The 13,278-nt window shown below is 41.2% G+C and overlaps 1 protein-coding gene across 4 annotated transcripts; it reads left to right on the forward strand.

Annotated features, from left to right (window-relative positions):
- Positions 1–177: 177 nt before the first annotated feature.
- On the forward strand, positions 178–10,417 carry LOC6589045 (potassium voltage-gated channel protein Shaw). Of its 4 annotated transcripts, none has more exons than XM_002014924.2 (10): positions 178–662; positions 3,597–3,626; positions 3,706–3,840; positions 4,040–4,250; positions 4,320–4,437; positions 4,502–4,696; positions 4,766–4,984; positions 5,130–5,733; positions 5,794–5,922; positions 8,147–8,249. In XM_002014924.2, the coding sequence occupies exons 4-10, from the start codon at positions 4,042–4,044 to the stop codon at positions 8,167–8,169; spliced, it is 1,497 nt and encodes a 498-aa protein (XP_002014960.2). In that variant the 5' UTR covers positions 178–662; positions 3,597–3,626; positions 3,706–3,840; positions 4,040–4,041; the 3' UTR covers positions 8,170–8,249. The 4 variants fall into 4 exon arrangements, with proteins under 4 accessions (XP_002014960.2, XP_026844085.1, XP_026844086.1 ...); XM_026988284.1 differs by lacking the exon at positions 8,147–8,249 and adding an exon at positions 7,277–7,745; XM_026988285.1 differs by lacking the exon at positions 8,147–8,249 and adding an exon at positions 7,519–7,745.
- The last annotated feature ends 2,861 nt before the right edge of the window (positions 10,418–13,278 follow it).

The following is a 13,278-nucleotide window of genomic DNA, read 5'->3' on the forward strand; positions in this document are numbered from 1 at the left end:
ATATTCAAAAACGCTTCGTTTATTACATGACGCATACGCAGTGTTGCACTTTGGCGCCACATTCGAGCAAAATGACAGGGCAAAAGGAAACCCGAAAAGAGGGACCAGTGCGCATGCCTCCGATTTACTTCGGTTTGCCTCCAGAGCGGAATGTACGTAAAGAAGCACAACATCAACATCCCTCCAGCGCCAGAGCACTCGTACCGTGTATGGTGTACCGTGTACCGCGCACCCGTGTACTGTGGTACTGTGGTACAGAGCGTGAAAATTCCATCAGTGTGTTGTTTCGGTTTCCTTTTCAGTTTGTAAAATCGCATCGAACGGCACGGCTCGGGACGCGCGCGCAGTGATCGGCATCGGCATCGGCATCGGCAATAGAGAAACAGAGTGGTGTGTCGGAAACGGTAGTGAGAACCGAGTCGAGTCCCCAATAGAAAGCCCCTGTACCCGAAGAAGTAGGAGTCCGACACGGGCGGGGAGCGTGTGTATAGTGTAGTGTAGTAGTGTAATTCTCTCACCTAATTTTTAGTTGTTGTTCCCATTTTTCGAACAAAGTCCTGACTTGGTTTCGGAACGAAGATATATATTAGAGGATATACCAGCAGAGCGGAGTTATGTTTTGCGGCAGAGCGCATCGAGGAGGTCCAGGCCCCAGCGAATAGGTGAGAGATGGCGCGGGATGATGATGGGGGTTTGGTTTTGATGGATGATTGTCAATCGGTAGGTCGCTCGTTCGCTCGTTGTATGGTCTAACGGTACAGCTATGGCCTCTATCCTTGTGTGTGTTTTTGTGTGTGTGTATGTATATCAGAGGAGGGAATGGGGGAAAATGACACTGTCTCTGCCTCTGTCAATTTTAAAGTCAATGCTGGAAAACAATAAGGAAGTTTGTGATACACCGAAAAACGGAAAAATCGATGCGTGCGCCTGCCTGCCTTTGCCTCGGCGACACACACGTGTAAAGGCGTTTTGCATGGAGTAACTGTGTGTGTTTTTGAGTGCCTGTATGTGTGTGAGTGTTCTCTGTGTGTGTGTATACGTCATGTACACGCCAAAGTTAACGGAGACTTCATGCCACAACAAAACAGAGGAGCAGCAGCAGCAGTGTTACAGTACACGCCACTTACAAAACACTCTCCTGACCTACTGTGGACTCCGTGCCACCCCCATTTGCCCATTCGCCCACTCCCAGACCCCATTACAAGCTCCCACCGCACCAAAAAAAAAAAAAAAAAAACAAAAATGAACGATCCAAAAGCGGAGCAGTTAAGCCCAATCCCCCCTTGGTGCCACCTTCTAACTACTTTACTTGCGTGCCACACACAGGATGTTTGGGAAAAGGAAATTTTGGTATAAAAAAAAGAACACCTCATTTTAAATACTTCGTACGCGTACTTCTTGCCTCCGGAGGCAATTTACTACGATATACTACGATATTCTAGGAGCTTTGAAGTTCTCTATGCTCATTAAAAGTGAATAAATAATGAGGGCCTGTGGCCAAAAATAAGCACAGACAAACCATATATCATATGGGGGGTATACCGATCGAAATGAGTTTTATGAATATGAATCGAGTGTTTTGCAGTATGAGTATTTAGCATTTAAGGCAGAGACCGGACCCCAGACCCTCACGGATGGAAAAGTCTTGCCCTCAGCGTGTGTTTGTTTTGTTTATAAAGCCTCCATGATGATGATTTCTTTTTGGATTGTGGTTTTCATGGCGTTGATTCTCGGTCGAATCTCGAGAGTTGAGTTTCGGGGCAGCAGCCGGCAGTTGCAAGTAAACATCGAAATGGACAAACGAAAGGCAGGCGGGCTGTAAAACACAGCAGCAGCGCCCCCAAACAGACAGACAGACAGACAGGGACAGGCAGACATTCAGACATTCGGACAGACATAGACAGGGGCACCACACACAGATACTCACACGGACACGGACTCGACACTCTGTTGCTCACTTGTAGGCGTTTCGCGATGAGTGTGTATTGGTGGCACCGTGTGAGTGGTGTAAACAATGCAGCGCCAAAACTAAATATTGTTTAAGAACAAATATTTGCTTTTTCTGCAAATCACGAAGGCGATTTCAGGCTTTATTTTTGTTCGTTGTATTATACTATTTTTTTGTTTTTTTGTTTGGGTACCACTCTCCGAAGAATACTTAAATCCAAATCCAAAAAACTGATGACGCTATCGTTGACTGGTTCTATATTTAGTCCGATCTAGAAACAGGGATCGGAAACATTTGTGGGATGCGCTTCACGAGCTGCTAATGGGTCATTTCAATTGAATCGAAGCGAATATTATAGCCCCATTTTCGACATACGAATGTATGTATTTGTACATATAAATTGCAGTTGTTCTGGAGCTCGATTTGTTGATTTTAAATATTTATGCGGCGTAGAATGAGTATTTCCCACACACACTGAATCATCGGATCGGGAGGATGTGCAGGGAAACATCAAACATCAATGCTGCTGTTTATTCGGGGAATAAAAAGTTATATATAATTATGATCACTGCTTATTTCGTTAACCTTAGAAATACTCGAAAACTAAGTGTATACTCGAATATTCCATTGGATCATCAAGTGAATGATAGGAAGCATCTATCAATGCTATTGATTCGTAGAATGATGAGTCCAGGGAACTTCCCCCGGATCCATTCCGCATTCGACTTCGATATTAATGCAGCGTATAAATATCGGATGATATTGTGTAGGATTCTAACAAATCTCCAACGCGCGATTCATTAAGATAATACCCCATCAATACTTATTTTCTCGATTTGTTGATCCTAAATGATCTTCTAAAAACAATCGAAAGTCAAGTGAATCATTGGTAAAATATGGAAAGGGGAAACACCTATCAGCACTGTCGGATTTAATTCACACACAATTAATTCATATTTTAGTCGTAGAAACTACTCGAAACACACAGGGTGTAAGTCATCAATCAATGCTTACAATTTTAGGAATTAGAGGGCTTACCTTTCATTTATAACTTCCTATAAATGGATCACTTTCGATATTCAATCTTGGATATCATAAACAATGTTTGGATTCCAGCCATAAATTGAATGTTGAGTGTGAAAGTTGGGCACTCACCTGAAGAGATATAAAATATGAATGTCTTAATGATTTGTATATACCAAATATTGATTTAGCATCCATGATTTGTGTGCCTAACATTTGGCTGCGAGGGCAAGTGATAATTGATGGGTGAAATATGCTCTCTTTTTTTTGTATTTTGGGGGAATCGGGAATTTTTATTCAATATTTATTGGATTGCTTAGAAACGGTTGGTTGGAATGATTGAATTGGAAATATTTATGCCTCTTTAAAGCAAAATAATATAAATAAAAGTATGGAAAAATGATTGCAACACAAATATTATATTCATGGAAAGTTTTTACGAATAAATCAATAAATAAAAATAAGATGGGAATGTGTTTGCTGTGTGTTCTTTCACTCGTCAAAACACTTTGAATATAATCCATCAAGAGCATTGAATGACTTGCCATGAACTACATATTTAATCCCCAAATGAATACAGAAAACACTCATGAATACTGTAACATTTTCCCTCCTTTTCTCCCAGCGCCATGTCGTCCTACCGAAACCCAACCTAGTGAGTACTTCAACGCCTGAAGCGTCGCATTGTCTGCCATGCTGTGGGTCTCCTAACATCTAGTTGATACGTTTTCAAGTGCACATGAGGTAGATCGAGAGCGGGAGATCGAGTGACTGAGCCTTGGTTTCCAGTGGGAGGACCATCGAGTGGTGGGTGTGAGGAAGGAACTGCAACTGAATCGTGGGGAACGAGGACCGAGGGAAATATTCAGGTTTGAAACCACAAAACGCGGCACAAAACCTTCACCGAACACCCACAAAAGCAGCCACAACAATACCCTATACATACCATTCAACGCAACACCAAGAAAACCCTCTACACTATACACCCTCTATATACACAATATATATTGCAAAGAAATCATTGAATCATGACTTACATACCAAAAAAAATGCACTATACGCAAGCAGCCATGAATCTGATCAACATGGACTCGGAGAATCGGGTGGTGCTGAATGTCGGTGGGATACGGCACGAGACATACAAGGCCACATTGAAAAAGATTCCAGCGACGCGACTGTCGCGTCTCACGGAAGCCCTGGCCAACTATGATCCGATACTGAATGAGTACTTCTTTGATCGGCATCCGGGCGTATTCGCACAAGTGCTCAACTATTACAGGTAATCAATCGAACACCTCTTAGCCCCTGAATGTCTCTCAAGGATAATCTCTGTCTCCCTCTCTTTTAGAACTGGCAAACTGCATTATCCCACAGATGTGTGCGGACCGCTGTTTGAGGAGGAATTGGAATTCTGGGGTCTAGACTCGAATCAGGTAGAGCCCTGCTGTTGGATGACCTATACACAGGTGAGTGCTCTTCAAGGATTGCTTTCCTGATGTACTTACAATCCATTCAATATCCTTCCTATAGCATCGCGACACACAGGAAACCCTAGCCGTATTGGATCGTCTGGATCTGGATACGGAAAAACCGTCCGAAGAGGAATTGGCACGCAAATTTGGCTTCGAAGAGGACTACTACAAAGGCACCCTATCCTGGTGGCAGGAAATGAAGCCGCGCATTTGGTCCTTGTTCGATGAGCCCTACAGTTCCAATGCCGCCAAGGTATGCCTGTCTTTATATTTGGAATGCTATAAGGGTGCCTTAATGTGTGCTCCGAATTTATTCTTGCAGACCATTGGCGTTGTTTCGGTATTTTTTATATGCATTTCGATATTGTCATTCTGCCTGAAAACCCATCCCGATATGAGGGTACCAATAGTGCAAAAGGTGACCGTTCGAACGGCGAACGGTAGCACGGCCTGGGTCCTGGACAAGCCACAAACCAATGCGCATATAGCCTTTTTTTATATTGAATGCGTTTGCAATGCCTGGTTTACATTTGAGATATTGGTAAGACTATTATGAAAAGCTTATAGAACACATAAATGACTCTCTATTGATCATTGAACTCTCAGCCATCATTTATGTGTTCTATAATCCTTGATCTTGATTAGTCAACAAAATATATACTAATCGTGTCCTTTTTATCGCTTAGGTACGCTTTATCTCATCGCCGAACAAATGTGAATTCATCAAGTCATCTGTTAACATCATAGACTATATAGCAACGCTTAGTTTTTATATCGATCTTGTGCTTCAGCGATTCGCATCGCATTTGGAGAACGCTGACATACTGGAGTTCTTCTCGATCATACGCATCATGCGTCTGTTCAAGCTAACGCGTCACTCGTCCGGCCTGAAGATCCTCATCCAAACGTTCCGTGCCTCGGCGAAGGAGCTGACCCTGCTGGTGTTTTTCCTCGTCCTTGGTATTGTGATCTTCGCCAGCTTGGTGTACTATGCCGAGCGCATACAACCGAATCCGCACAACGACTTCAACAGCATACCGCTTGGCCTGTGGTGGGCTTTGGTGACAATGACCACCGTGGGGTATGGCGATATGGCGCCAAAAACATACATCGGCATGTTCGTGGGCGCCCTGTGCGCCCTGGCCGGTGTACTAACCATTGCACTGCCAGTGCCCGTTATAGTTAGCAACTTTGCGATGTACTATTCGCACACGCAGGCGCGCGCGAAACTGCCAAAGAAGCGTAGACGAGTGCTTCCCGTCGAACAGCCGCGACAAGCGCGAATACCAGGTGAGATACATACATAATCGTAATGTCTAGCCCTACCATACCTTTTCGATCTGTTTGCAGGGGCCCCTGGCGGTGTCAGTGGTTGTGGCACACCGGGCTCGGGGCCACATTCGGGACCCATGGGCTCTGGCGGCACTGGACCGCGTCGCATGAACAATAAAACCAAGGATCTGGTCAGTCCCAAATCAGGTGAGTCGTCCTCGTTTGTCCTTGCCACGGCAGCACCACCACCACACCCCCAAACAACCACAGCCACAACCCCGAAACCCCCGTCTCCCCCACAAGCAAGCATATCTCAAAAACACCTAACAAATCTGAGCCGCGCTTCAAAGACACCGCCAAACAAACTACCAAAACTACTTACCATTAAAGAGTAACCAGTTCTTAACATCTGCCCCAAAAGGCTCTTGCACAGCTGCACTCTGAGTTAGTCCATGGATTACCTCTCAAAGAATCACAATCCCCCGAATAATCAATCCATATAAACCAGTGAGCAGACAAGTATCTCAGTCTTGAAGGAGACTTTGAGACTCCATGACCTTGGGTGCGCTTCCCCCTGCGCTTCTGGCGTTGCTATAATGTTTCCCATATATATAAAACTTTACCATTCCGTCGTGTACGTGTATATATGTACTCTATGTAATTACCATATGAAAATCGGCTTGTTTTTATACTCCCCCCCAACCCATTCCACAAGTTGATTCATTCATTCATTCGTTCGAGCTTTGCTTTTATTTAACGCAACACTCATCTCGAGGTTTCATTTATTCGTGGATGATGATTGGAGGTTCTTGAGTTGTATGGAAATCTTAGCTTAAAAGATTCTCTTTCATACGAAAGCCTCTGCAAAAGATGCTATAATTTATTAGGATAATACTTTCTTGGATTGAGGTAGTAAAAGGATTTATTCCTATTTCCATACAGTGGTATAAAGTTTCCCGATTTAAATATATTCCGATAATCTTCTTCTTCGAAAACTATTATCTCTAGAGCTTGGGGTTTCCACCGATACCACTTCATATCATCCACGAATCTCTCAAGCTCCAACCATAAACTCAAAGAAGCATTTCATTCTCATATCCCAAACTTTCAGTTTACCCTTGAAGGCATTTTGTGTAAATTCAAGTCATTTCCACTTCAGAATTTCTCCATTTAGGGTTTTGTTTTGATCCTAAAGACATCCCAACATATTTATAAAAAAAACACAAAAACATTTATAAGATGTTAGATAATAGAGGATTTGGATCAGGATGATATATATGGGAAGTGTCTGGACTACTCTCTATAAGGTCCCTATATCTTCCTGATCCATTAATCCCCTATATCATAACTACATATATGACACAAATAAATCTATATATATAAATACAGTTTCTACAATGTTTTATGATACCCAAGACCCTCTATTGTGTGTATTTCCACTCTTAATTTTACTTTTGAAAACTCTGATCAAATATTTTTGTATAATTTAATATACTTACTGTTTTTTTGTTTTTGATAAACAATCCAATCCAAAACCCCCCTACAAATCTTATGTAAATAGATGAATATACAACAATGATTGGCAAACCGCGAGATGGCAAGAAGAGCAGGCTGCTCTAAGGCCACAGACACGAGCACCACATCAAAGAACCACAAGAAACCACAGCAACACCATCCAACAGAACCAGAAACCGAAACCAGAAACCAGATGAAGAACCAAACCCAAAAACCAAAACCAAACCCCAAACCCAAAACCGTTTGAAACTATGATTGAGAGATGATGAAGAAACTTTTCTATATAAGAATTTGGCAAACTGATCTATGAGAAAACGCACTGAGACAAAGCGAGTGCAAGCCCCAAACTACTGGACTACTGGATAGAGAGAATCAGAATCAGAGATGAACAGAAAATCGAGTGGTACGTTGGATGCCGTACATAAATATTGATACTCGTGTGAATATCGAGGACGTCTGCCTACTGTCTACTGCTATCTAGTGCTACTATCTACTACCATCACCAATCTGCTATATAATCGTATATATATACTGTAATCAACAATATGTAATTTTCTACGTGTTTTCTACCTCTTCTACCTCTCTCTCTGTATCTATCATATCAATATTCTATATAAATATCGTATACGTGTTGTTCTTCAGTTCTGGCTCGTTCGTTTCTTGGTTACAATAGAATATAAATGATCAACATATAATATATATTATATTCCGCTCTATAAATATGTATCTCTTTAAGTGTATCTTCTCTCTCTGCCTCTCTCTCTCTCTCTGTATCTCTGTGTGTGTGCGTGTATTTTTGTTATTCCCAAATACAAAAAATATCAAAGGCGAATTCCCCTTCAGTATCCCCCCCATAGATATAGGTATAAAAACAATCGAAAAACTCTCTGTATTATCTTGAACTCTTGTATTTCAGATATGGCCTTCAGTTTCGACTAAACAGAAAAAAAGAAAACATACCAGAAAGCTATTTTGTAATTTATTAAAAACCCGAAAAAGACACAAAACAAAAATCAAAAAAATCAAACAAAAATAATGAAACAAAAAAAGACCGAAACTCTACAACAAAAATCGAACCAAAAACGTAACGAAATCAAAAAAAAAGAAGAAAAAACTCAGTTATACTCGTAATTATGTAAAAAGAAAAATCCTTCGTTCGTTCGTTCGTTCTGTCGTTCATCATTCATGCTATCTGCTAACCAAAAAACCATGGACTCTGCTGGGCGGGTGTGTTGGTTAAAACCTTTTTAATAATCTCCTCCTCCTACTCCTAGTATAGAAAATCTAATAAATCTAACTCTAAACGTAATTTCCAAAGCCAAAGCATAACTCTCTCTCTCTCTCTCTCTCTGTCTCGCTCTCCCTATTAAACTATTAAAACTCTATAACCCCGTATCGAATCCGAATCCGAATCCGAATCCCTTGCAAAAGTGTCAAATAGTTGAACAAAACTTCCAAAACTACTAGCTAGAGAAAAAACCACCCCACACCATCTCCCCAACAGCATTGATTCTAGAAAAGTTTGTCCCCCCTGATCCGTAACTTTTTCCCTACTGCAAAACTTGAACGGAAATTCCTCTTTGCGATATGTGTAGCTCTAGAGATATGTATATGTATACGTACAATAAATACCTTACAATATAAGTGTTTGAAAAGCATGCTGCATGTGTTGCAACGTTCCTTGACTCGAATCTCGGAAAACTTTCGAGGATGTGTGATTAGTGTTTAGTGCTTAGTCGATGTCTCCCTGTAATCGTACTTGTTATTTATGTGTATGTGTGTTCTTGTGTATGTGTATGTGTTGTTCAACCACCCCAACCCACCCCACCCCACAAACCCCAAACACCCCCCTTCTGTCACGTATTGTAGTAACCAAAAAGTGCACCCAGTAATCAAAAACTACATAAAGTTGTGTCCCACTTGAAATGCGATTAAAACCCAAACGAATTTGGTCTCTCAGCTTTTGGAAAACAATGAAAATAATATTTATTTCTCTCTCTTTCTCTCTTTTCTTTCTTCTCTCTCCGCTCTCTCTCTCTCTCTCTTTCTGTAACTATCTTTTCCGGCTATATCCTACCTATCTCCTACCTACCTCAAAAAACTCTCGTATGAAACTATCTTTTGCGGCGGCCTTAACACAAATAGTTGCTCAACTCTTCGCAGGTCCACTGGGCGCCAGCATCGTGGCGATGAGTCCGCGTACGATGCTCGATTTGAATCCGGCCTTGGCCATGGGCAAGCCGACATTTCAGCCCCGATTCCCCACCCAACTGGCGGCCACACCGTCGCCCATGGCCAGCACCAATACCCATGGCGGTGCAGCCACAGCAGCGGCAACGGCAGTAGGCGTTGGAGCCACAACAACCACCATAGTGGCACCGATTGTGCCACCAACCATTGCGGTCTCCACAACCGCTAGTGTGGGCAAGGACAGCGGAATTTCCACAACAACCACCACAGCTACAGCCGCAGGCAACGCCAATCTGGAGACCAGCAAGAAGGCCTTCCTCTAAAGGCAGCCAAGGCCCAACGGCCACTCTATGATCCTCTATCCACCATCTAAGCAATATCTAATCGAAATCTAAGGCTATCATCCTTCGCATACGTATTGTCTAAGTATCCAGAGTATACAGAGATATGTATGTACACCTATGTATTCCCTAAGTATTCAGAGATCGACACAGGGATCCAAGGAAAACGAATCATCTTTGGGTTCCATATCATATCATGTTTCAGTCTGTCCAAAGAAAATAATGTTTCAGTCAAGACATATCGGCTATTTTCTGGGGTTCTCATATAAATACGATCCTAAGTTTCACTTTCAGACAGAGGATCGGATCTCCCTTCGGAGCAAAGAAATTAGAGATATTTTTAAGGATCCTAGATCATCCTTTTGTTTACTTATATGAGGTCTCAAATCTATAAAAAGAACCAATCAAATCTAAGCAGCAATACATGATCGTAGGTCATCATTATTTCTCTAGGAATATTTCCAGATGAATCATAGATCATCTTTATTTCTCTCATATCAATTTCCAATTGTATTTCCTAGAAACTTTTACGTTGACCATACAACAACAACAACATACCCATGAATCTTATATCGGATCTTAAACATAACCCCAAACTATATATAGATAATACCTACAACAAATTGCTTGACAAAAACAAGACAAAGCCGAAAAGCAAAAGTTCTTAAGCCCCAAAAAAATGTTTTATCCCCCCCAATAAAAAAGCTTAATAATAAAATATTTTTTACACAAGCCATAGGATAAAAAAATCCAAGAAAAATAGAAGAAGAATGTATATAAAACATAAATGCTTTATAGCTCGGTTTGCCAGTTCCTTATGCGTTGTGTAAAGACTCTGCTGCCTCCAATGTGGGTGTGTGTGGGATGGCAGGCAGTTGAGGGTTTGGTCTGGAAGCTTTAAGTTCATCTAAAATGCAGTTAGCGACGCTTTCGCCATTGCCTAATTAAACAGAAAACCAAAAACCAATCAAAAAGTACCCTCATGCTTCATTCGAGACTCTCAGGCACGTGTTAACTTAAACTTTTCCACACCCCAACCCAAGGAAAAACTATATAAATATATAGAAAAGGTGTACTCGAAGTTCGTCTTCATCTTCATTTTTGGCTTCAATCAAAACAAACAAACAAACGAAAAAACGAGTAACTTTTCGGGCAGAGAACTTGAAAACTTGAGAAAAACAAACGAAATTTTCCAGCAGTTGGCACTTTTTTGCTCATCATTCACTCAGTGACTAACCTGCGGGTAGGATTACTTGGGGAAGGAAAATCGCTGCAATTATTCTCAGAGGGAAGGGAGGAACCGAAGCAAGTGTTTCCAGCCAAGAAGATGAGGGGGAACAACCTTTGAGGAGTTCAAAATGCAAATAACTGTTTGAGAGCAAACAAAGAATGCTTAAAATTTCCCAATTTTCCCACTAGGAAAACAAGTTTACAAATTGCTCTAGGGGTGTAGTGAGTGGTTAATGAAAACAGCTACTTTTTAAGATTGTTTCCACAAGGTTTTCTTTGATTTTACAAGAACTTTCATTAGCTAATTCTCTTGTACATTTTGAATATATCTCTTGGCGAATATTACGCCTACATTTACATCTAAACATAAGCATAGGAACGAGAACGAGAAGAAACTAATAAAAACTAACAAGAAAACCGCCATGGAACGCGCTTTGCACAAATGCGAAACAAGCAACAAATATAACGATCGAAAGGGCAACAAAACATTTGTTAAGTTTTTACAATGAAGAGCATTAATAATAAAAAATAACAACTAAATTAATATTAAATATTGCAAGCTATTTGAACGGGAAAACCAAACCATTTCTCATATGATTTTATTTTTTTGTTTTCTTTTGGTTTCCGTTCTCTCGCGTATTATTTTGAAAAACTGTTTTTTAATTATTGTATAGTTAAGCAAATTGTATACTATTTGAACTAAACAACAAACAAAATTGTTCTCTCAATAATTCATGAACAAACAAATTAAATTAATTATATATACATTTATATATATAATTGGATATATATATATATACACTATACATATATATGAATTTCAGAAAATACAAGAAATTGCAATAAAGAAATCTATTGAACACCAAAACAAAAAACCAACAAAACAATTCCATTTATTTTTCAATGGGTGTGGGAGGGTCTTAGGTCTATATAATGGACTTTGAAAGACCCAGAGGTATGTATAGCAGTTTGAAAAGATATATAGTAATGATTCTGCCACAGGAAATGGTGAAAATTAAGTAAATTTTAGAGCTCCCAAAAGTCATTGTATAACTCAGCTTAGAAATGTCAGAACCCACCAATTGAAGGGCATTCGGAGCCCTGAAATCATCTCAAATTCAAACATTTAAGCCACAATCTTCTACTACCAACTGCTGCGCAAAGTTGGCCTGCTACAGAGTACCATATTACATTGTTAAACCTCCTCCACAGCGGACTGCTTAATATTCGACTCCAGCTGGCGTTTGGGGAACCGCTTTATGACCACTTTCGGTATTTGTTTCGATTTCATTACCAAAATTTGCTATTGCAATAACAACTCAAACGGTCGTCTCAACTCTCTAGACGACACCACACAAAAAGCGAAAGAAACGCTGGCCCCCCGAGGGCCTGACCTTCCATTGTATCCGATGGGGAGAGCAGAGTAAAGCCCAACCAAGTGGAAGTGAGTCGGAGCCGAGACCGAGACAGAGACCGAGACTCCATTCACCTCTTTTGGCCGTTGGCTGTGGGCCAATAAAGCGCTTCATTAACCAGTGCCAGAGCCATAGCCAGAGCCACCCATCACCCATACTCATACTATTTACAAGAGCCCGCAAAAATTCCAATGCTAAGCTAGGGGAATCCATCCCATCCATTCAATCCAAAAGATGCCCCTCGGGGCACTCTGATCAACAGTTGGTTTCCCGGAGGAGGAGCATCGGGCTGGGGTGGTGGCATCCGTTGTGCTTTCCACAAAATGTTTCAATAGTTTTGTACGAAAAGTTTTTTGGAGTTGAATGTCTGGGAATAATCCATGAAATTTCAATTACAAGACCAGGGCAAATTATGCCCGAGGACAGTGCAGAGCGCCTTCGGTTCGGCCGGTCTGGTCTGTGGAATGTCTAGGGTGCATGCCTGCTTGGTGTACAATTATATTGTAATCTAACGAGTGTGGCTCTATAGCTCTTGACTCTTGGCTGCTGCTCTCTTGCTGGAATGTTGTGGGGGAGCAGATGAAAAACATGAACAAAAAAAGCGTTACTATATTTTTGCCGACAAATTTTTGCAGAGTTTTCCAGTTTTTCTTTTCGTTGCGCAATGAGAGTGGTGGTGGTGGCGCTGGAAAAAGCTCTCTCTCTCTCTCCATCTCTCTCCCAATCAATCTCTTTCTCCTTCGATTGAAATTCCTCAATGAAGCTTGCTCTCTGCCACAATCTCTCTCTCTCTCTCACTCTCTCCATTTGGCCACATTTCTCTGTGGCTATTTGGCTATTTTGCATTGCTATTGCTCCGCAAAAGAAAGTCT

This window comes from Drosophila persimilis, unplaced genomic scaffold, assembly GCF_003286085.1.
Source record: "Drosophila persimilis strain 14011-0111.01,24,50 unplaced genomic scaffold, DperRS2 tig00000191-arrow-pilon, whole genome shotgun sequence".
In the NCBI taxonomy this organism is placed as follows: Eukaryota; Metazoa; Arthropoda; class Insecta; order Diptera; family Drosophilidae; genus Drosophila; species Drosophila persimilis.

Excerpts from the sequence above, each read along its gene's own strand:
- LOC6589045 (XM_026988283.1), top strand. The coding sequence starts at position 4,042 with ATGAATCTGATCAACATGGACTCGGAGAATCGGGTGGTGCTGAATGTC. Across the intron at positions 4,985-5,129 it reads GGTTTACATTTGAGATATTG|GTACGCTTTATCTCATCGCC; the intron begins GTAAGACTATTA and ends TTTATCGCTTAG. Across the intron at positions 5,923-9,393 it reads TCTGGTCAGTCCCAAATCAG|GTCCACTGGGCGCCAGCATC; the intron begins GTGAGTCGTCCT and ends AACTCTTCGCAG.